Source organism: Eriocheir sinensis, chromosome 56 (assembly GCF_024679095.1).
Source record: "Eriocheir sinensis breed Jianghai 21 chromosome 56, ASM2467909v1, whole genome shotgun sequence".
Classification (NCBI taxonomy): domain Eukaryota; kingdom Metazoa; phylum Arthropoda; class Malacostraca; order Decapoda; family Varunidae; genus Eriocheir; species Eriocheir sinensis.
In genome coordinates this window covers 4,780,735-4,804,828 of record NC_066564.1, presented here as the reverse complement: position 1 = coordinate 4,804,828, position 24,094 = coordinate 4,780,735, and the positions used below count along the sequence as shown (strand labels likewise).

General features: G+C 44.8%; 1 protein-coding gene and 1 long non-coding RNA gene across 52 annotated transcripts in view; one reads left to right on the top strand and one right to left on the bottom strand.

Annotated features, from left to right (window-relative positions):
- LOC126984177 (cell adhesion molecule Dscam2-like) overlaps nucleotides 1-24,094 on the top strand; it is a 236,353-nt gene that overhangs the window by 18,671 nt on the left and 193,588 nt on the right. For 2 of the 50 annotated variants that reach the window (XM_050837644.1, XM_050837612.1), the window contains exon 3: nucleotides 1,777-1,938. The exons of 43 other annotated variants lie outside the window; for them this stretch is intronic. In XM_050837644.1, coding sequence (XP_050693601.1) covers nucleotides 1,777-1,938 — 162 coding nt within the window. Of the gene's footprint in view, nucleotides 1-424; nucleotides 587-1,776; nucleotides 1,939-5,935; nucleotides 6,098-12,490; nucleotides 12,653-14,956; nucleotides 15,119-17,668; nucleotides 17,831-24,094 lie in introns of all 50 variants that reach the window. 5 more of the 50 variants (XM_050837609.1, XM_050837611.1, XM_050837608.1 and 2 more) reach the window with 5 other exon arrangements.
- On the bottom strand, nucleotides 10,929-11,861 carry LOC126984187 (uncharacterized). 2 transcript variants are annotated; one of them, XR_007736468.1, is made up of 4 exons: nucleotides 11,746-11,861; nucleotides 11,464-11,634; nucleotides 11,339-11,413; nucleotides 10,929-11,303 (listed from the first exon to the last, which is right to left on the bottom strand). It is a non-coding gene; the product is annotated as an uncharacterized LOC126984187 (long non-coding RNA). The 2 variants fall into 2 exon arrangements; XR_007736467.1 differs by lacking the exon at nucleotides 11,339-11,413 and having other exon boundaries at nucleotides 11,434-11,634.

Here is a 24,094-nt window from a genome sequence, read left to right as displayed (position 1 = left end):
TTTTTTTTGGCCTTGAAATGCTTCCTCTACTGTAAAAAATATAAACTCCAAGGCCACAGACAAGATTAACCAGGTGTTCATGGGTGATTTTCCAGCCCAGGGTGAGAGGCCGTGTAACACTACCACTATAGGATCACAAAACAGTTCATGAAAAGCCAAGCAACTTCCACGAGAGACCTTTCAAAGAGGCGAACTGAGGCGCCGATACGTCTGAGAATCTGGACTCAGGGGCAGAATTAAGAGCAATTAAGCTAACCAAGGGCGATCCTGACATAGCTACGAAGGAATTTTCACGATATTAAATTTAGTTAGTGTAGCCTTCGTGTGTGAGGGGCGACGGGGAGTTTTCAGAAGAGTACATAACCACCTCTTGTCCGTCCCCCCCTCTCCCCTATCATCCCCCCCCCCTCCGCCCCCCGTGTAGTGGTGCACCAGCAGTACGAGACGGACGTTAACAAGGAGCACGTGATCCGCGGCAACTCGGCCATCTTCAAGTGCGTCATCCCCTCCTTCGTCGCCGACTTCGTGAGCGTCACCTCCTGGACCACGAGTGACGGTGACGTGTTCTACCCGTCAGGACACTACGGTAACCACGCCTGCGCCCCGCCACCCGCCTCGCATCCCTTCAACTCCTCCATCTCTCCCATCCTTCCACTCTGACCCTCCTTTCTCTTTGCAGTCCTTCCACCCGCCACCCGCCTCGCTTCCCTTCAACTCCTCCATTTCTCTCATCCTTTCTCTTTGCAGTCCTTCCTCCCTCCACCCGCCCTGCATCCCTTCAACTCCTCCACTTCTCTTCCTATCTTATCCTCTGTCTCTTCACTTCTTCCTTTCTTTTACTCTCATCATTCTCTCTCCGTTTTTCCTTCTTCCTGTCGCCTCGTATCCTCTCTTTCTCTATTCCTTCCTTCCTTCCTTCCTTCTTTCCTTCCTTCCTTCCTTTCTTCCTCACCATCCCCTCTCCATTCCTTCTTTCATTCCACCCTCACCATGCTCTCTCTCCACCCTCTCCTCCCTCCACCCACCTCTCATCCTGTCTCTTAATTTCTTCCCTCCTTCTTATCCTTATCCTTCTTTTCTCTCCATTCCTTTCCTCCATCCACTCGCCCCTCATCTTCTGTCTCTATTCCTTCCTCCTCTTCCTCCCGTCCCGGCTTTGAGGGTCGGTCAGGCGGGGCATTGCCGGGAGCTAATATTTGCCACGATCTATTTCTCTTTCAGATTCGCCCGTGTTTGCATTTAGCGCGTTCTCGTTCGCTCTCATCCATCTCTGGTCTATTTTTTCCAGGGTATCGTTTTAGCGCGTTCTCGTTCGCTCTCATCCATCCCTGGTCTCTATTTTTTCCAGGGTATCGTTTCAGCGTGTTTTCGTTCGCTCTCATCCATCTCTGGTCTCTATTTTTGCCAGGGTTTCGTGAGTGTTCATTTATCTCGCAGACTTTAGATTGCTTCCGCCTAGCGCTTTACCGGGAAGCCTGACGCGTGTAATGACAGCAAGCTCTCCCTCCCTTCTTCCCGTCCTCCCTCCCTCACGCCCAGACGCCGCGCCTTTCCAGACTCTCCGTGCGGGCGACGAACTAAACCGAAGTGACCCAGCTATGTCTTGGGGGTCTTTCTGTTCTTATAGTAAAAAAATCGGATCTTGATTATGTAGGACGCCCCCCCCCCCAACCCTCTCCCCTGACCCTCGGAATATATGTGAGTAACCTGTAAATCTTTCTCCCCCCCCTTCCCCCCTGGCGACGTGCGTGTGTGTGTATGCGTGTGTCCGTGCAGTGGTGTTCCAAGCCTACGACTCGGACGTGAACAAGGAGTATGTGATCCGCGGCAACTCGGCCATCATGAAGTGCTCCATTCCCTCCTTCGTTGCCGACTTTGTCTCCGTCACGGCCTGGGTCACCGATCAGGGGGAGACCTTTTACCCCTCCGACCAGTACGGTAAACACACGCTGCCTCACCTGGCCGCGGCGGGGGCTAATGAGGGCCAGGTACCTCCGTTTCAGGTCGCCCCCTCACCTGTGTCCGGCCTAATCAGTGTTTTCAGCCTTCCACAGCGGGTAATTGATACGACTTTGGGATTGATTTCAGGTCGCGGCGCCTTAGGCCTGTGTTTGATGCCATTTTTTTTTTTTGTTTTCCTTTTTATTTTACCTTAAGTTTCTTCCACTGGTGTAAAAAATGGAATCCTTTCATTGAGGCCACATCCACTTTGTCCTCTTCCTCTTCTTCCTCTTCCTTTTCCTCCTCCTCCTTTCTTTCCAACATTCCTTTATTTTTCAAGATTCCCCAAATGCCCTTCTTCCCTTTCTCTTTTCCTCCTCTCCCTCCTTTTTTTCTCTCCCCCTTCCCTCCCTCCTCTTCCTCTCACTCCTTTTCCCTTCTCCTCTCCCCCTCTTCCTCATCCCTCCCTCCTCCTCTCCTCTTTTCTTCCTCCTCCCTTCTCCCTCCTCCTCTTCTTCCTTTTACTTCCCTCCCTTCTCTCTCCCCCTCTACATCCTTCTCCCTCCTCCTACCCCCTTCTCTTTCCCCTTCTCCCTCCTCCCCTCTCCTTCCTCTTCTTTCCCTCCTTTTCCCTCCCCTTCTGCCTCCTCCTCCCCCTTCTTCCTCCCTCTCATTAACGTTGCGCGCCGCCCGAGGAGTCCGCCGTCATGGTTCGTCTTGAAGGCCTTTGATCTTGTTTGTTGATGTTCCTCGCTGGAGCTTCTGTTGTGGCGTCCAGGAATGTGCAGATGATGGCGGCCGGGTTGCGCCATCACTCCGGTTGCCTTCCTTTCTTTTGCTTTTCGTTCATGCTTTCTTTTTTACAGCAAAGGAGACAGCTCAAGGGCGTAAAGAAAAATGTATATATAAAATAGTCCGCTACTTACTGCGCCTGAATAGAAGTCAAAGGAGTGGCCGAAAAGAGAGGTCAATTTCGGGTGGATTTCATTGTTACGTTGTTCTCCTTTCGTCTTCGTCATTATCGTTCATTCTTTTTTCATTCCTTTCATTCTGCAGGGTTTTGATTGTTATGTTGTTGGTCTCCTTCTTCAGCCATGTCGCCCCCCCCTCCCCCCCCCCTCCCCCCCCCGTTCATTCTTCTTTCCCCCCTTCATTCTTCATTCGTGACACGCATTCTGCTTTCCTTCTTTCTCTTTTTTCATAGTTCACTCTTCTTGACCTTCTTTCTTTATGTCTTTCACTCTTATGTGGTTGTTCTATTCTCTCTCTCTCTCTCTCTCTCTCTCTCTCTCTCTCTCTCTCTCTCTCTCTCTCTCTCTCTCTCTCTCTCTCTCTCTCTCTCTCTCTCTCTCTCTCTCTCTCTCTCTCTCTCTCTCTCTCTCTCTCTCTCTCTCTATCTCTCTCTGTCTCTCTCTCTCTCTCTCTCTCTCTCTCTCTCTCTCTCTCTCTCTCTCTCTCTCTCTCTCTCTCTCTCTCTCTCTCTCTCTCTCGTCTCTCTCTCTCTCTCTCTCTCTCTCTCTCTCTCTCTCTCTCTCTCTCTCTCTCTCTCTCTCTCTCTCTCTCTCTCTCTCTCTCTCTCTCTCTCTCTATCAACCTCTCTCTCCCTCTCGCTCACTCTCTCTCTCTCTCTCTCTCTCTCTCTCTCTCTCTCTCTCTCTCTCTCTCTCTCTCTCTCTCTCTCTCTCTCTCTTTCTCTTCTCTTCACTTCTTCGTTCCGCCTTTCCTCTTTCCTTTCCTCCTCCTCCTTCCTGAGAGAGAGCAGCCAACTCCTTCAAGAGGGAGTGTATCAGACTAACTTCGGAACCACTAGACTAGACTGACGTTGCAATTTGGAGTTTCCCTCAACGCTTGGATGGTTTAAAAGAATTACAGCTTTTGGGGTTTTATTTTTTTCTGTTAATTTGTGTTCTGATGTTCCTTTGTGTTTATATTTAGTAATGTACATTGTGGTTAAAATTCCGACTTTTCTCACCATCTGGACGGTTCAGAAGAATTAGTTTTGGTGGTTTTATTTTTCCCGTTTTTCAAGCCCTTATTTGGTTTCTAGTATATATATTTGGTGAGGTACGACTTTGTAATTCCGACCCTCCTGACCGCTTGGATGGTTTAGAAGAATTAGTTTTGGTGGTTTTATTTTCCCCGTTTATCCAAGCCCTTATTTGGTTTCTAGTATATATATTTGGTGAGGTACGACTTTGTAATTTCGACTCTCCTGACCGCTTGGATGTTTTAAAAGAATTGCAGTTTTGGTAATTTGATTTTTCCTGTTTATTGGGGTTTCTACAATTGGTTTCCATAGTTTTAGATGTACACTGACCCTGCAATTTCGATCTCCCTCACTGCTCGCTGCTTAGAAGAGTAAAGCTTTGGTGGATTGGTTTTCCCTACTGATTCGTGTAAATTGGAAGTGTATTGTGTAAAGTGTATTGATTCAGTGGTTTGTATAGTTAGTGATGTATACCAACTGACTTTGCGACTTCGATTTCCTTCACTGCTCGGATGGTTTAGAAAAAATCACATCCTTGGTTGTTTTATTTTCTTGTTAATTCGTGTAAAGCCTGTCAGTGGTTTGTATAGTTAGTGATGTATACCGATTGACTTTGCGACTTCGATTCTCCTCACTGCTCGGATGGTCTTGAAGAATTACATCCTCTGTGGTTTTATTTTCTTGTTAATTCGTGTAAAGCCTGTCAGTGGTTTGTATAATTGGTGATGTATACCGACTGACTGCGACTTCGATTCTCCTCACTGCTCGGATGGTCGTGAAGAATTACATCCTCTGTGGTTTTATTTTCTTGTTAATTCGTGTAAAGCCTGTCTGTATATTTGGTGATAAGAGAGGCAACCTTCGGGCAGCGTCACGTCTCACACTCAAATCACAGCACTTGGTCGCTTCATTTTCCTTTGATTCGTGATAACAGAGACAACCTTTGGCAGCGTCACGTCTCACACACAGTAGTTTTATTTTCCTATTTTGCTTCTCCCGTTGATTCGAGTTAACCCGATCCTCGGTATTTATATTTAGTGGGCAGCGTCACGTCTCACTCAAACATCCGCGGGCTTTTTCGTATCTTTATTATAAATTTTTGCGCCTTCTTTTTTTTTCCTTTATTTTGTTTAGGCTTTCTCCCTTAAAGTAAAGAAATAAATGATTCGCTTATCCGCCTTAGAGTGTAGTGACGCGCGCACCCTTCCCGCGGTCACCAGAGGACACTCAAAGGTCATCCGAATGTCAGGTTTTTTTTTTTTATACTGAGAAAAACCAAGCATGAGTCAAGGGGGACGAAGCGTGACCCGACTGTGACCTAAGCTGACTCACCGTGACGCAGAATGACTCACCGTGACCTAACATTGACCATCCTGACTCACCATGAATTGACCTAACTCAAATTGACGCTTTGTGACTAATTATCTTGAGCGATTATTTGCCCTGGTGTGACCTGATGTGGCGCGGCTTGTGACCCAGTCTGACCCACTGTACCCTTCTTTTTCTAGACTGACCCCTTGTGACAAACTTAAACCAGTACATGACGCGATTATGTGACCTGGCTTTACCTAATGTGACCTGATGTGACATTATATGGCGCGGCATATGACCCAATGTGACCCAGTTTGCACCTCTCATCCCCCCTTAGACTGACCCTTTGTGACTAACCTGAGCCATTACGTAACCATTACGTGACGCGATTGTGTGACCTGTCTTGAACTGATGTGACCTGATATGACCTGATGTGGCGCGGCATATGACCCAGTGTGACCCAGTTTGCACCCCTCACCCCCCTTAAACTGACCCTTTGTGACTAACTTGAACCATTACGTGACGCGATTATGTGACCTGGCATGACCCAGTATGACCTACCGTAGCGTAACTCAGAGTACCTCCCCTCCTAGACTGACCTTGTGTGACCAGCATCAACTATTATATGATCTGACGTGACCTAGCATGACCCAGTGTGACCCAGTGTGTGACCCAGTGTGACCCCTCCCCCCCTAGTGGTGCCTCAGAGCTACGAGTGCGAGGTCAACAACGAGTACGTGATCCGCGGCAACTCGGCCATCCTCAAGTGCAACATTCCCTCCTACGTCGCCGACTTCGTGAACGTGCAGGCGTGGGTGGACGGCGAGGGCGGCGTCTACTACCCCTCCGCCTCCTATGGTAACCTGGAGGGCGTGGGGAAGGCGTGGAGAGGGCGTGGGAAGGGAAGGGGAGGAGCCAGACCTGATAACATTCCCTCACGATACACTTTGATTCCTTTACAGAAGTCTTAAGTAAAAGTTTCTGATTCTCTCTTCCAGACTAGCGAGTCGAAGCGGTAATGAAGCTCTCTCTCCCTCTCACCCCTCCCGCTCTCTCTTTCTCTCTCTCTCACCCTCTCTCACTCTCTCGGTCTCTCTCGTTCGCTCTTTTCTTTCTCTTTTTGTTTAATAATTGCAGGATCATCCGAGGCGCTTTACCGGGCTCACCTGTTTGTCTAATTAGTCGCGGTGGCGCAGGTAGAGTCCAAGCACTTTTGGGGTCCACGGAAGCTGCCTTTATTGTGTGCTTTCTTCCTTTGTGTGTGTGTGTGTGTGTGTGTGTGTGTGTGTGTGTGTGTGTGTGTGTGTGTGTGCGGCTTTCAGGATTTTAGGACAATTTCTTTATCACAATTTTTTGGTCTTTGTCGTTCGGGCTTTCGTTTTTTTTAATTTTTTTTATAGTCTTATCTTAACTGGTCTTTCTTTCCTTCCTTCATCTCTCCTTCTCCTTGGTTCCTCCTTTATTCACCCTCCTCCTCTTCTCTCTTCCTTCCTTGTCTTCGTCCTTCGCTTTATATCTCATTTTCTTTTTTTCTTCCTTTCCTTCAGTTTTTATATTTTCTTCGTCTGTCTTTTCATTTTATTCCTATTCCCTCTATTCCACCTCATTATTCCTTCCTCTTTTATTCCTTTTTCCTTTATTTCTCATCTTTTCTTTGTTGGGTTTCTCATTTTTTCCCTCTCCCTTTGTCTAGTTTTTCTCTTTATTCCTCTTTCCTTCATTTTCTTTGTTTGGCTTTTCCTTTTTCTCCTCTCCTTTGTTTCCTCTTCCTCTTATTCCTTTCCTCGTTTATCACGTCCTCTCACGCTTCCTTTGTTTCTTATCTCCTCCTCTTTCTTCCTTTATTTATTTCCTCTCTCACTCCTTTCCTTCTTCCTACTCTTACTTCCTCCTTCTCTTCCCTTCCCTCCCTCACTCCTTCCTCCTTTCTCCCTCCCTTCCTTGTCTTACCTTCCTTCTTTCTTCTTCCCTTCCCTTCTCTTCCTCCTCTTTTCCTTCCTTACTCCTTACTTCTTTCTCCTTTCTCATTCCCTTTTCTTATCCCTCCCTTCATCCTTTCCTTACTTCTTCCTCTTTCCTCCTTCCTCCTTTGTCTCACCCATTCCTCCATCCTTCCTTCTCATCTCCTCCTTTCCTTCCCTTCCCTTCCTATCTCTTCTCTTCCCTCCATCATTCCTTCACTTCCTCCTTCTTCCTTTCTCCTTCCATTCTTTCACCCATCCCTCCATCCTTCCTCCTCCTCCTTTGTCCTTCTTTCTCATCTCCTCCTTTTCCTCCCCCTTCCCTTCACTCCTCTTCCCTCCCTCCCTCTGTTAATAACCTCCAGAGCCATTAAACTCTTTCTACCTTAAATCTTTGCAGCCTCACTTCTGTTTATACTTAATGTCTTCAAACTTGCTTCATATTCCTGTAAGTTCGTCTGTAGTTTTTTTATTGTTTTCTAATTTCTCTTTTCTTGATAACTACTTTCTTATCGTTTGTGTTTTTTGGTCTTTGTTTTATTTTCTTCATCTTCTCTTCATCTCTTTTTTTATTAATCTTCTTCGTCTTCATCTCATTTCTCATATTTTCATAGTCAACCCATTTTTTTCTTTTTTTTTATCTATGTTAATCCTTCATCAGTTTCCCCTATTTTCATCTTCTTCCCCTATTACATCTTCTATCTATCATCATCATCCTTGTTATCTTCTCTCATTCATATTTTCATTATCTTCATCTTCATTCCCTTTCATCTTCTCATCCATATCTTCATTCCTTCTCATTCCTTTTTATCTACTTTTCATTTTTATCTTCATTTTCTTTCACTTCCCATCTTTATCATTCTCATCCCTTTCTCATCTTCTCTCATTATCTTGTTCTCTCTATCGTTTTCTTCCTTATTCCTCTTTTCCCCACCATCGTCCTTGTGGTTTGCCTCCTCTTCGTCCTCCTCCTACTCCTCTTCCTCTTCCTTTGTCCTCTTCCTCATCTTTATTCTTCGTTGTCATTGTTCTTCTTCTATTCCTTCATTTTCAGTATTTTCGCCTCCTCTTTGTTTTTGTTTTTTTGTCTCGTCCTCTCCTTGTTTTCTCCTTAATTATCTCTATTTTGTTCTTTACTATTATCGTTCTTCTCTCCATTCATTATCAATATTTTTATATCTTTCTTCTCTTCCTCCATTCTCTATTTTTTCATTCTCTTTTTTTTTTGTCTTATCCTCTCCTTGTTTTCTCTCTCTGATTATCTCTCTTTTATTCTTCACTATTATCGTTTTTCTTCTCTTCCTCCATTCTCACTATTTTTCGCATTCTCTTTTTTTTGTCGTCCTCTGCTTGTCATTTTCCTGATTATCTCTTTCTTTTTTTCTTTACTTTTATCGTGTTTTTCCTCTTCCTCCATTCTCAATATTTTTCTCCTCTTCTTTGTCTTATCCCTCCATCATCATCATCTTCTTGCCTTCGTCCTCACCCCTCTTGCATTCTTCTTTGTCCTCCTCCTCTTCCTCTTTCTCCTCCTCCTCCTCCTCCTCCTCAGTATTCTCTTCCCCCGAACTCAGGACAAGTTATCGCCGCCTGAATCGATCGAAGCAAACTTGTCGTGACGTTAACCTTGAAACACTTCACAACGCAGGACCAAAAAAAGAAGAAAGAGAGAGAAAAAAAGAAAGCCCTTTACGCAATTTTTATTCCGATATGAAGTGCCTTTGGTTGAGGAGGAGGAGGAAGAGGAGGAGGAGGAGGAGGAGGAGGAGGAGGAGGAGGAGGAGATGGAAGACGAAAAGGAGGAAGGAGACAAGAACGAGAAGCTACATAAAACATTCGTGACAGTAACCCAAAAATAGACGCAAAAAAGCCCTTCCACATTTTTCAATCCCAACAACACAACAGCTTTTCGACAAGGAATGGGGTAGTAGAGGGCGGGGGGAGGGGGGGGAGGGGAGGGGGTAACTGCAGAAGGGGGGAACTTATGGGAACCTTCAAACACACACACACAGAGAGAGAGAGAGAGAGAGAGAGAGAGAACGGCCCCTTTCCACATTTTCATATTCCAAACTTACAACATAACAGCTTTTAGGCAGAAGGTATGGGCAAGTATGGGTCCGGGGATGGGGGAAAAAGGAGATAACTGAAAGAAAGGGGAATCAGTACCAGAATTTAGGGGAACCTTCAAACATAGAGAGAAAAAAAGACTTCCACTTATTTTTATTCCAAACTTGCAACATGACAGCTTTTGAATGGATGATGATGGGTAGTAGAGGGTTGGAAAAGAGGGGAAAAAGGGTTACTATAGGAAGGGAGAACTTGAGAGAACCAGAACTTAGAGAAACCTTCAAACATATATAGAGAGAAAAAAATACCCTTCCACATTTTTTCATTCCAAACCAACATAACAGATTTTGGATGGATGATGATGGGTAGTAGAGGGTTGGAAAAGAGGGGAAAAAGGGTTACTATAGGAAGGGAGAACGTAAGAGTACCAGAACTTAGAGAACCCTTTAAACATATATAGAGAGAAAAAAATACCCTTCCACATTTTTTCATTCCAAACCAACATAACAGCTTTTGGATGGATGATAATGGGTAGTAGAGGGCTGGAAAAGAGGGGAAAAGGGTTTACTATAGGAAGGGAGAACTTAAGAGAACCAGAACTTAGAGAACCCTTTAAACATAGAGAGAGAAAACCCCTTCCTCATTCTTGAAGGGAAGAATAGGGGGGGGGGGATTGGAGGGAAGGGGTAACTAGAGGAAGGGGAAACGTAGGGGAGCCATAACGTAGAGGAATTTTCAAAAGGAGACAAGAAAAGCCCCTTTCACATTATTTAACAGAAGGATAAAGGTGGATTGGGGGTGGGGGGGTGGAGGGAAGGGGAAACTGGAGGAAGCTGTGGGAGGGGGACATCGAGGAACCAACCCATGACCCAACCTGACCTTTGACCCCCGCTAGTGGTGTACCAGGATTACAAGAGCGAGGTCAACAATGAGTTCGTGATCCGCGGCAACTCGGCCATCCTGAAATGCCACGTTCCCTCCTTCGTCGCCGACTTCGTGAGCGTGCAGGCGTGGGTGGACGGCGAGGGCGGCGTCTACTACCCCTCCGCCTCCTATGGTAACCGGGGAGGGCGTGGGAAGGGCGTGGTGGCGTGGGAAGGGAAGGGGTGGAGTCAGAACTAATAACCTTCCCACACGATCCATTTTTTAATCCTTTACAGAAGTCTTTAAAGAGTTTCTGATTTTCTCTTCCAGACCAGTGACGGGAAGCGGTAATGAAGCTCTCTCTGTCTCTCTCTGTCTCTGTCTGTGGGGAGGGAAAGGGAGAAGGGAGAGAGAGTGGGGAGTGGGGAGGGAAGTGGGGACAGGTGGGGGTGGAGGTGTGGAAGGGCTTAATATTACCTGACCTTGCCTTACCATACCTTACCTTACCTTACCTTACTTCAACTTACCTTATCTTACCTTACCTTACTTTACCTTACCTTACCTTACTTCACCTTACCTTATCTTACCTTACCTTACTGTACCTTACCTTACCTAACTTAACCTTACCTTACCTTACCTTACCTTACCATACCTTACCTTACCTTCCTTCTGTGGGGAGGGAAAGGGAAAGAAGGGGCGTGAGAGTGTGAATGAGGGGGTGGGTAGGTAGGAGGTGGTTGGGGGGGGGGGAGAAGAATTGATTAATATTACCTTACCTGACCTTACCTTACCTAACCTAACCTAACCTAACCTAACCTAACCTAACCTAACCTTTCCTCTTCATACGTCGGTGGGGAGGGAAAGGGAAGAAAGGAGAGTGAGAATGGGTAGGGAAGAGATGGTGAAGGGTGTAGGGGAGGCATGCGTACTCCCCTTAAACGCCGTCTCAGGAAGGTAAAGGTGGGGAGGGGGGGGGGGAGGGCGAGGTGTGGCAGGGCAGGTAATGAGTCCAGGTAGAGACTAATCAGCAGCGGAACTTTCGTCTCTCTTCGCTAATGGCTGTTTTCACTTCCAGGTGGCGCGGCGCTGCTATAGTGAACGCTGCCTGCTGGAATTAATGGCTCTTTCTTTGTCTCTGTGTCATTTTAGCTTCGTACCTTAATTTGCGTTACCTAACCTTACCTTACCTCACCTTAGCTTACCTAACCTTGCCTTACCTAACCTTACCTTACCTCACCTTAGCTTACCTAACCTTGCCTTACCTAACCTTACCTTACCTCACCTCACCTTAGCTTACCTAACCTTGCCTTACCTAACCTTACCTTACCTCACCTTAGCTTACCTAACCTTGCCTTACCTAACCTTACCTTACCTCACCTTAGCTTACCTAACCTTGCCTTACCTAACCTTACCTTACCTCACCTTAGCTTACCTAACCTAACCTTAACTTTCCTTCCCTTACTTTACCTTACCTTTCCTTGCCTTGCCCTTACCTTACCTTACCTTTCCTTACTTCATCTTCCCTTCCCTTTCCTTACCTCACCTTAGCTTACCTAACCTAACCTTAACTTTCCTTCCCTTACTTTACCTTACCTTTCCTTGCCTTGACCTTACCTTACCTTACCTTACTTCATCTTCCCTTCCCTTTCCTTGCCGTACCTTGTCTTGCATTCCTTTACTTTACCTTACCTTACCGTACCTTACCTTACCTTACCCTACCTTACCGTCCCCTGCCCTGCCTTACCTTACCCTGTCTTTCCATACCTTACCTTGCCTTAACGAATCTTACCTTACCTTACCTTAACGAACCTTACCTTACCTATCCTTACCTTGCCCTAACCTACCTTACCCGTAATCTGCAATCGATATAACATTCTCTCTCTCTCTCTCTCTCTCTCTCTCTCTCTCTCTCTCTCTCTCTCTCTCTCTCTCTCTCTCTCTCTCTCTCTCTCTCTCTCTCTCTCTTATCTTTATTAAATCTCTCGCTCGCGTTCGTAATCGGATTCACACGCAAGACAATTTATTTCTCGTTGTCTTGTCGCGTTCGAGTTTCGCTTCCGTTTTTTGTGAACTTTTTCCCTCGAGTTCACGTTTATTTTTTATTTTTTTGTTCTGCGTGCCATTCGTCGTTATATATATTGTTTTGGCATCTCCTTTCGTAAGAACATAAGAACGTAAGGAGTCTGCAAGAGGCCGGTCGTCCTATACAAGGCAGCTCCCAGGAGGCGGAAGGCTCTGAGAACAACTATAGGTATTTCTCATCCCTCCCTCTCTCTCCTTACGTCCCACCCTTCCATGCCTCTCCCTGTCTCCCACCTCCTCTCTCCTCCCTGGTAACCTCTCTGTGTCTGGTCGTCAGTTGTGGCCCAGGTGTTTGAAGTGGGCGTGGCGGATGAGTACGTGATCAGGGGTAACTCGGCCATCTTCAAGTGCAACATTCCCTCCTTCGTCGGCGACTTCGTGAGCGTGACTTCGTGGACAACGGATCCCGGGGAGAATTTTTACCCCTCCGAGCGCTATGGTAATGGTCGGGGAAGGTGGTGGGGGAGTGTGGTGGTGTGGGTTTGCGTGGGCTCCCAGTTCGAATCTCCTCCTTTTATTTTTCTTCCAGAGTGATTGTGTTTTCTTATTCTTTTTTTTTTCACTTCGATGTCTTCTTTTTCTTCTTGTTCTTGATATTCTTGTTCTATTTCTTCCTGTTTTTATTTCTTTTCTTCTTTTTTCTTCCTCTTCTTTTTCTTCTTCGTCTTCTTCTTCTTCTTCTTCTTCTTGTTCTTCTTTTTCTTCTACTACTATTACTACTACTACTACTACTACTACTACTACTACTACTTTCTCATATTACCCCTCTCCTCCCCCTCTCCTCCTCCTCCTCCTCCTCCTCCTCCTCCTCCTCCTCCTCTTCTTCTCCCCATTCCCCCCTCCCCCCCTCCCCCCACCTCATCTCGTATGCATTATTCCCATAGAGTTTTCTCACCTGTAATTAGTAAGTGAGCTAAAGACCAGGTGTGTGTGTGTGTGTGTGTGTGTGTGTGTGTGTGTGTGTGTGTGTGTGTGTGTGTGTGTTCGTAATGACAGCACACACACACCTGGTCCATATCACCTCATTAACACACCTTTTCTCTTTTCTTCTTTTCAGGTAATGTTAATGTTGAAGTTTGTTTTTAATTGCAGGTGGAGTTGAATTCCGTATTTTTGTCTTGATAAGGTATTGGATCCTATGTGCGTGCGTTTGTGCGTTCTAAAGATGATTTCGGATTCTTCTAGTGTTTATATTTTCCTTTTTTGTATTTTTTTTCTTCGTTGTTTGTCGATCCTATTGGTATCAACGCCGCTTTTCGTAACACAAGGCATTTGATTCCATATTCGTGCATTTTAAAGATGGTTTCAGATTCCCCTTTTATTTTGTTCCATCGCGTTCTTTTCCTTATTGATTGGAATTCTCGTTCATATTAACTTGATTTTTTTTTTTTTTCGTAACCTAAGGAGTTGGATTCTATGCCTGGTCTCCATTCTTTAGTTTTAAGGGAATTAGTTGTTTTCTTATTTATATTTTTTTTCTCTTTTATTCTTCTTTTTCCCCTGTCTCCCTTTCTCCTCCTCTTCTTTCCCCTTTTCTACTTCCTTCTATCTCCCTCCTATTCCCTCCTCTACTTCCTTCTCTCTCCCTCCTATTCCCTCGTCCCTCTCCCTTCCTCTCTATTCTTCCTTCCTCTCCATTTTGCCTTCCTACCCTCCTCTCCATCCCTTTCTCCACCATTTATCCTTCTCTTCTTCGTTTCCCTTCCCGTTCTGTCAGCGCCTCTCCCTTTCGCCCCTCCCCGCCAACCCTCTCATTCTCCTTTTGCTTCCTCATATTCATTTTCTGCGAAGGCTTGTCTCCGCCACCACCGCCGCCGCCGCCGTATACGATTTACTCTAATTTCATGGCTCTCCTCTTCCTTCCACGCTCCTCTTCCTCCTCCTCCTCCTCCTCCTCCTTCTCTGGCTTATTCTCAATTCTCAGCACACATAAGAAGGGAAATTTTTACTCAGATTGAACCATGAATAAGTGTTGTTTTTGTTTTTGTTGTTTTGTGTGTGTGTGTGTGTGTGTGTGTGTGTGTGTGTGTGTGTGTGTGTGTGTGTGTGTGTGTGTGTGTGTGTGTTTGCTATCCTACTTCCCCCTCCCCTCCCCTCCTTCCTCCTCCTTGTTGCCATTACTCTGCTGAAATGTTGTTGTTGATGTTGTTGTTGTTGTTGACGGGAAGCTATTTTTTTTTTCCTCGCTCAATATGCAGAATGGAGCGACGCGTTCATTTGCATTTGTTGTTGTTGTTGTTGTTGTTATTATTGTTGTTTACATGATACACAACCTTTTTTTTTCCCTACGTCGATATGTTGTGATGATGGTAATGATGAGGATGATGATAAGCCTCTCGTTGTCCTGCGCCGAAGTTGTTGTTGTTTTTGTTGTTTTTGTTTACCCACATCGGAAACTTTCTTCTACGGACTAAAAAAAAAAGATAATGAAAAAAATGGAAAGGGAGAGAAAGTACGCGTTGTTCTATAGGATTGATGGTTACACACGCAAAAAAAAAAATAATAATAAATAAATAAATAAATAAATAAAACAAAACACAGCCTCCCTTTTTGCCCACCTCCATACACCAAAATTATCCTTCCAAAAACACGCAAAAACACAATCACGCCGCCCCCTTCAACCCCCCCCCCCCCCCCACACACACACATCCTTTTCACTCCCTCCACCTTACCTCTCCCCACGAAATTTCTCCCACCCTCCTCTCACCCCTCTCCCTCCCTCTCCCCGGTCGTCGTCGCGTAGTCGTGTCTCAGTTCTACAAGTCGTCGGTCGGGGAGGAGTACGTGATCCGCGGCAACTCGGCCATCATGAAGTGCAACATTCCCTCCTTCGTCGCCGACTTTGTCTCCGTCACCTCCTGGACCACGGACAACGGCGACGCTTTCTTTCCCTCCCAGGACTATGGTAATGCTGGGCCTCGCGTCTTGTGCCCCCGCCCCCCCGCCCCCCCGACCCCCCAGTCCTGCCCTGTCCCGTCCTGACCTCTCCTCTCCTTGCTCTCCTCCCTTCTCTGTCCCTTCCTCTGCGATTTACTCCATCTTCTCCTTTCTTCTCTCCTCCTCCTCCTCCTCCTCTATCTTCTCTGGGCCCTTTTCAGTCCCTCCTCTGTCTTTTCCTCTTCTCTCCTCTCTTCTCTGCTTCCCCCTCTGTCCCCTTCTTTTTTCCCTACCCTTTCCACCCTTGCTCTCTCTCTCTCTCTCTCTCTCTCTCTCTCTCTCTCTCTCTCTCTCTCTCTCTCTCTCTCTCTCTCTCTCTCTCTCTCTCTCTCTCTCTCTCTCTCTCTCTCTCTCTCTCTCTCTCTCTCTCTCTCTCTTTATTAGTCCCATTCATCCACTTCCACTTCCGCCCCATTATCATTCCATCTCTTTCCTCTTCCTCTTCCTCCACCAGGCACGTGTCGCGGCTTCCATGTGTTAATTCTTCCTTTCCTCTTCCCTTCCTCCCTTCCTCTTTCCTTCCTTCCTTCCTTTTTTTCTGTATCCCTCCTCTCCCTCCCCTTTTCCCTCTCTTCTCCCTCCAGCATCTCATATTTTCATCTTTCACCTTCCTTTCTTCTTTCTTTCCCCTTCCCTATCCTTCTTCTCCTTCTTTCCTTCCTTCCTTTTTTCGTGTCCCTCCTCTTCCTCCCCTTTTCCCTCTCCTCTCCCTCCATCATCTGTCATATTTTCATCTTTCACCTTCCTCTCTTCTTTCTGTCTCCTTCCTTATCCTTCTTCTCCCTCTTCTATCCCTCTCCTCTTCCTCCAGCATCCAGCATGTTTTCATCTTCCTCCTTCCTTTCTCCTTCCCTATCCTTCTTCTCCCTCTTCTATCCCTCTCCTCTTCCTCCAGCATCAGCATATTTTCATCTTCCTCCTTCCTTCTATTTTTCCTTCTTTACTTCCTTTCCTGTTCTTTATCTTCTCCACTCCCTCTCCTTCTTACCTCAGCATCCCACATATTTTTATCTCATTCCTTTCTTCTTTCTTCTTTTCCTTCATTCATTCCTCGTCCCTCCTCTTCCTCTTCTCTCCGCTCAACAGCATCTTACTTATTTTCATCTCCCTCTGTTTCCTTCCTTCCTTCCTTCCTTTTCCGTTTTCCTCATCCCTTTCCTTGTCCCACATATTCTCATCTCCCTCTTCCCTTTTCCTCTTCCTCCCATCCATCCTTCCTTCCTACCCTCTCCCTTTCCTCTCCCTCTCCCTCTCCCCACAAGACGTAACATAATATTCATCCCTCATTATTTTTCTTCTATTTCAGGGCATTTTTTTCCCCATATTTTCTGTTCCATCCTACATAACTTCACCCCACTAACATCTCTTTGACCCCACTAAACCAGATCTCCATTCCTTTCAGATTAATATGGGCTCACAGTTGGCTTTAATTAACTATGTATCGTCTCCATTTCCAGGCTCAAAGGCGGGGAGTGAGTGAGCGAGGGGCGTTTTCGTGTATGTTTCAAATCGTGTCCTGCTTTCAAAGGCTCGCTCGCTGGCTCGCTTCGTTGGGTGGTTGCTCATTTCACGCTCCGTTTCCCGTGTATTTGACCTGTATCGGCCCCGTATCGTAGCACCTGCCCCGCCCCGCCCCGCCCCACTCCAGTATACCTTGTCTCCGCTTCCTGCCCCGTCGCTGCCCCGCCCCGTTGCTACCTCGTTCGCCGTCACTGCCATTTAAGAATATATTTACGAATCATACTTTTTTTTTCTTTTTCGTCATTCATTACGTTCTACTCACTTCTACTTACTATCTACTTTTTACTTACACTTTCTACTTACTACTAAAGACTCACTTCTAATTGTTTTTCTTCTTTCTTTCCTCAAACTTTTTCCTCCTTTCTACCATCTACTTCTACTTGTATTTCCTCTTTTCTTTCTTTTCCTACTTCTTATTTACTACTTAACCTTCCTCCTTTCCTTCCTCATCTTCTTCCTTTTCCTCCTCCTCTTTCTCTTCCTCTTCCTCCTCCTCCTTTAATAACCCATAACGCGTCCAATCAATATCTGTCTCTCCTCTCTCCTCCTCCACTTCTTTACCTGTCTGCCTGTAATCTATTCTTGTTTCTCCTCCTCCTCCACCTCCGCGTCTTCCACTTTTTCTTTCTCTTTTCCTCTTCCTTGTATTCTGTCCTCCTCCTCCTCCTCCTCCTTCTCCTCCTCTGCTGCACTTCCTGTTCTTCTTCTTCTTCTTCACTTCCATTACTCCTCCTCCTCCTCCTCCTCCCCTTCCTCATTTTCTACCTTCATTTCCTACGTTCATCACTCTCCTGTTCCTCCTCCTCTTAATCACCTACATTATAAATTATCTTCCTCTTCCTCCTCCTATTCTTTCTCCTCTTCCTCCTCCTTATCACCATCATTTCATCCTTCATTACTCCGTTCTCCTCGTCTTCATCACCAACATATCCCGCTCCTCTTCTTTCTCCTCTTGATCTTCTCTTATCATCACCTCGTCCTCCTCCTCGTCCTCCAGTGGTCCATCAGGAGTACCAAACTGACGTGGTCCCCGAGTACGTGATCCGCGGCAACTCGGCCATCCTCAAGTGCAACATTCCCTCCTTCGTCGCCGACTTCGTGAGCGTGAAGGCGTGGCTCACCGACAAGGGGGACGCCTACTACCCCTCCCAGGACTACGGTAACGCACGCACCCGCCGCTAGAGGGAGATTTGGGCGGTTTTGGGTGACGTTTGGGCGGTTTTTGAGATTATGGATTTGCGACTTTGTGTATGTGTGTGTTTGTGTGTGTTTTCCGCGGGTTTCAGAGCTTCGTTATATTCTATTTTTGTTTTCTTAATCTATTTTTCTTTTCTTTTTTTCAGGTGATATTATGAGACTTGTTTACTTACTTATGTGTTTCTGATCTTTCTTTCTTCCTTTGCAGGTGTTTTAGAAAGGAACAAGTGGAGGATCAATGTTCTTTTTTTATTGCTTTGTTGTTTTTCTTAGTATTACTGGGTTTGTGTGTTTGTGAGTTGGTTTGTGGCGACGGTTTTCGTGAGTGCTTTTTTTTTTTCTTTTTTTCTTCGTGGTGTTCGTTCGTTCGTTCGTCTCGTTCTCGTTAAACTCTGCGGTCTCTAGTTATCACAGTTCGGTTTCTTTTCGTGTTTCATTGACCAGTATTTCTTGAAGCGAGTTTTTTTTCTTTTTTTCTTTTCTTTTTCTTTCCCTATTTTCCTTTTTTTTGCAGTTTTGTGAGAGTGAAAAGTTTTGGGAGCGTTCATTTATTTTTCCTAATTACACACACACACACACACACACACACACACACACACACACACACACACACACACACACACACACACACACACAAATCCTCCTCCTCCTCCTCCTCCTCCTCCTCCTCCTCCTCCTCCTCCAGAATATCTTGTCAGCTGAAATCTTTCGTCATCCGATTACCACCTTAATTTCCTCTCTCTCTCTCTCTCTCTCTCTCTCTCTCTCTCTCTCTCTCTCTCTCTCTCTCTCTCTCTCTCTCTCTCTCTCTCTCTCTCTCTCTCTCTCTCTCTCTCTCTCTCTCTCTCTCTCTCTCTCTCTCTCTCTCTCTTATCTCCTATCATCATTATCATCTCTTGTCCCCTTCTTCATCTTCTTTCCCTCATCATCATCATCCTTTCTTTGTCTCCTCTTTCTCTTAATCTCATTTGCATCATCTCTTTCTCCTTTACTGTTTCTCTTTTTACATTCTCATTCGCTTTTTTTCTCTTTTTTTCCTCTCTTCATTCTCGTCCTTCTTTCTTTGTCTTTTCATCTTCTTTCCTTTTCTCCTCATTTCTCTTTTTTCTCTTTTCGTCCTTGTACTTCATTCTTCTTTCCCACTTTCTCTTCTTCCTTCTCATATCTTCCCTCCCTTTCTCCCTCCCCTCTTCTCCTTCCTTCTCCCAATCTTTTTCTCTCTTTCCTTCCTACATTCTTCCTTCTTTCCTCTCTCCTTTCTCTTACTTTCCCACTCTCTTCCCTTCCTTTTCCCTCCCCTCTTCTTCTTCCTTCTCATTACTTTCTCTTCCTTCTTCCCATTCTCTTTTTCTTTATTTCCTTCCTTCTTCTTTCTTCTTTCTTTCCTCCCCTTTCTTCTACTTTCCCACACTCTTCTCTTCCTCACTTTCTTTTCTTCCTTCTCCTCTTTTTTCCTCCTCCTCCTCCTCCTCCTCCTTCTCTTTTTCCTCCTTCCTCCTCTAATGGATCCGCTTAGTACTAACTCGCTCTCTGATTGGTCCGCTTTTCCTCCAATCAGAAGCCATCGTGAAGCTGATTCGGTGGTTCGCTCGTTCGGTTTCGGGGCTTCGAACAAGTGTCTCGGGTCTTGTATATGTTCTTTTCGAGACGTGTTTTTTTAATCGTTTTTATTATTATTATTATTATTTTTATTCACGATGGAAATTTTTGAAGGAAGAAAATGGATGTGTATTTTTTCGTTTTTTTCTCATTTCTTTCCCTTTTTTCTGCTTTTCTCGCTTTTATTTTTATTTTTCTAGTCTTCATTTTTTCCCTTACGCATAAATCTTTCCTTTTTCCATCACTCCTTCTTTTTTTCCTCTTTTCCTTCCTTTCTTCCCTTTTCCCTCTTCCTTCTCCCTCCTTCCATCCTTCCTTGCTTTCCTTTCTTCCACCCTTCCTTTCTTCCTTTCCTTTATTATTTTCCTTCCTTCTTTCATTTCCTCTTTCTTTCCATTATTTTTTTTTTTTCTTCTCTCTCTTTCCTTCCTCCAGCCTTCCATCATTTCTTCGTTCATTTTATCTTATCTCACTTCCTTCTCTTCCTTCCCTTCCTCCCTTCCCTCCTTCCTTCCTTCCTTCATTCATTCATTTCCTTCCTTTCTTCACTTCCTTCCTTTCCTTTCGTTCCTTCCTTCCTTCCTTCCTTCATTCATTCATTCATTTTCTTCCTCTCTTCCTTCCTTCCTTCCTTCCTTCCTTCCCTAACCAATCTTCAAACTTTCCTCCGCGGTTCCTCCCTTTTTTTTTCTCTCCTTCCCTCCTTTCCTCCATGTCCTCTCCTGCTCGTATTTCATTCCACGTCATTTCACCATTTCTCTCTCTCTCTCTCTCTCTCTCTCTCTCTCTCTCTCTCTCTCTCTCTCTCTCTCTCTCTCTCTCTCTCTCTCTCTCTCTCTCTCTCTCTCTCTCTCTCTCTCTCTCTCTCTCTCTCTCTCTCTCCAGTTCATCAATTCCTTCCTTTTATGTTGTTACTTAATGTCTCTCTCTTCCCTTCCTCCATTTTCCTCCATTCTCTCCTTCTTTCTCTTTTATCTCGCTTTTCCTTTCCTTTCTCCGTTCGTTCGTTCACCTTTAACTTCCTCGTTCATGTCTCTATCGTTTAATTTTTGGTACGTTCCTCTCGCTTAACTTTATTCTCTCTTTTCAATGTATTTTTACCTTATTCCTTCCTTCCTTCTTTCCTCTTTTTTTATTTATTTCTCATCGTTTTCCTTCGTCTCGTCTTCTCTTCCCTTTCCCTCCCACTTGGCGTCTTTTCTTTCCTTCCCAGAGTTATTTTTTTGACCCTGTTCCTTCCTCTTTTTATTATTTCTTTCTCAACGTTTTCCTTCTTATCGTCTTCACTTCCCTTTCCGTCCCATTTGGCGTCTGTTCTTTCCTTTCCAGTGTTATTTTTTATTCCGTTCCTTCTTTCCTCTTTTTTTCTTTCTCCCTTTTTTTATCGTTAACCTTCATTCTTAATTTTTCATTCCCTCCCTCCCTTCTTCCGCCCTGACCCTCCTTTCAACCTTCCATCCCTCCTCTTTTTTTTCTCTTTCTCTTCCTTCTTTTTCTTCTCGATAACCTCCATTCTTAATCTTTCATCCCCTCCCTTCCTTCCTCCGCCCTAACCTCCTGTGGCTGCTTTCTCCTATTCCTTCCAACCTTCCATCCCTCCATTCTCCTTCCCACCGCCCCTGACCCCTGTGGCTCCTTGCAGTGGTCCCCCAGGCGTACCTCATTGACGTAAGCATGGAGAATGTGATCCGCGGCAACTCGGCCATCCTCAAGTGCAACATTCCCTCCTTCGTCGCCGACTTCGTGAGCGTGCAGTCGTGGGTCACCGACATGGGGGACGCCTACTACCCCGCGCGCAACTATGGTAAAGGGCGCTGGGGGGAGGAATGGGGAAAGGGAGAAGGGTGAAGGAGAAAGGGAAGAGAGAAAAGGAGAAGAGAGAAAGTAGAAAGGAATAAGGAGACAGTGAAAATGGAGGTAGGAAGGGAAGATAATGGGAAGGAAGGAAGGAAGAGGAGGAGAGCAAACAGAAGAAGGGAGGAACGTTCTGAGGAAGAGGAAGGAGGAGAACGGGAAGAGAGAAAAGGAGGAGAGAGAAAGTAGAAAGGAATAAGGAGACAGTGAAAATGGAGGTAGGAAGGGAAGATAATGGGAAGGAAGGAAGGAAGAGGAGAGCAAACAGAAGAAGGGAGGGAAGTTCTGAGGAAGAGGAAGGAGGAGAACGGGAAGAGAGAAAAGGAGGAGAAAGAAAGTAGAAAGGAATGAGGAGAAAGTGAAAATGGAGGTAGGAAGGGAAGATAATGGGAAGGAAGGAAGAGGAGGAAAGCAAACATAAGGGAGGGAAGTTCTGAGGAAGAGGAAGGTGGAGGAGGAAGAGGGAAAGGGAGATGCGTGGAGGAGAACAGGAAGAGAGAAAAATGAGAAGGAAGAAAGTGGAAAGTGAAAATGGAGGTAGAAAGGGAAGATAATGGGAAGGAAGGAAGAGGAGGAGAGCAAACAGAAGAAGGGAGGAACGTTCTGAGGAAGAGGAAGGAGGAGGAGGAAGAGGAGGAGGGTGGAAGACAGGAACTCACTTTGGGATTTCATTGTGGGTTGGACGAGAATGAATGGCCTGGGAATGGCTGAATATTTCCCTTTCCTCGGTAAAACTCTTCTCCTCTGACTCCCCTCCCTCCCTTCCCTTTCCTTTCTCCTCAAGTCTTCCAGTGAGGGGATGAGAAATTCCTCCCTGACTGATATTATTCTCTTCTCTCCCCTTTTGCAGACTCAAACCCCAAGGCAATAATGTTTCAATGGTTCTCTCTTGAATAACTCGAAGTCCTTTTTTCTCCTCCAGGTCTCCGGTTGGCATCGTTTTAACCTATACTATTCCCCCACAGATCTTATTTACCTTTTTTCTTACAACAAAGGAGACAGCTCAAGGGCACTAAAAAAGGAAACAATAATAATTAAAAAGCCCGCTACTCGCTGCTCCTAAAAAGAATCCAAAGGGGTTACAAAATGGTTACTTATTGCTCATCGTCCCCAATGCGTTTTAACATATGCTTTCCCTACAGAACTCCATTTAACATTGCTTTATCTCATACCCATATAAAATTCAACCTCTGCCATTCCCAACACTATATTTAACAGTAGTCTTCTTTATCGTTTCTCATAGCTCATCGTCCCCCAAAGCGTTTTAACATATGCTCTCCCTACAGAACTCCATTTAATATTGCTTTATCTCATACCCTCATAAAATTCAACCTCTACCATTCACAACGCTATATTTAACATTAGTCTTCTTTATCGTTTCTCATAGCTCATCGTCCCCCAATGCGTTTTAACATATGCTTTCCCTACAGAACTCTATTTAACATTGCTTTATCTCATACCCATATAAAATTCAACCTCTACCATTCCCAACACTATATTTAACATTAGTCTTCTTTATCGTTTCTCATAGCTCATCGTCCCCAAAGCGTTTTAACATATGCTTTCCCTACAGAACTCTATTTAACATTGCTTTATCTCATACCCATATAAAATTCAACCTCTACCATTCACAACGCTATATTTAACAGTAGTCTTCTTTATTGTTTCTCATTGCTCATCGTCCCCCCAATGCGTTTTAACATATGCTTTCCCTACAGAACTCTATTTAATATTGCTTTATCTCATACCCATATAAAATTCAACCTCTACCATTCACAACACGCTATATTTAACAGTAGTCTTCTTTATCGTTACTCTTTGCTCATCGTCCCCCAAAGCGTTTTAACATATGCTCTCCCTACAGAACTCTATTTAACATTGCTTTATCTCATACCCATATAAAATTCAACCTCTACCATTCACAACACTATATTTAACATTAGTCTTCCTTATCGTTTCTCATAGCTCATCGTCCCCAATGCGTTTTAACATATGCTCTCCCTACAGAACTCCATTTAATATTGCTTTATCTCATACCCTCATAAAATTTAACCTCTACCATTCACAACGCTATATTTAACATTAGTCTTCTTTATCGTTTCTCATAGCTCATCGTCCCCAATGCATTTTAACATATGCTCTCCCTACAGAACTCTATTTAACATTGCTTTATCTCATACCCATATAAAATTTAACCTCTACCATTCACAACACTATATTTAACATTAGTCTTCTTTATCGTTACTCTTTGCTCATCGTCCCCAATCCGTTTTAACATATGCTCTCCCTACAGAACTCCATTTAACATTGCTTTATCTCATACCCATATAAAATTCAACCTCTACCATTCCCAACACTATATTTAACATTAGTCTTCTTTATCGTTTCTCATAGCTCATCGTCCCCCAAAGCGTTTTAACATATGCTTTCCCTACAGAACTCCATTTAATATTGCTTTATCTCATACCCCAATAAAATTTAACCTCTACCATTCACAACACGCTATATTTAACATCAGTCTTCTGTATCGTACTCTAATAAGTTTAACCAATGCCTTACTCTTAGTCTCCTGTCAACACACCCTTTCAACAGGACTTCACTTAATTTACCTTTCCTCTTCCTATTTCAGTAAGTTTTAACCTCAGTCATTTTAACCTCTACCATTCCCAATACGCTATATTTAACATTAGTCTTCTGTATCGTACTCTAATAAGTTTAACCAATGCTGCCCTCAGTCTGCAGTTAACACACCCTTTCAACGGGACTTCACTTA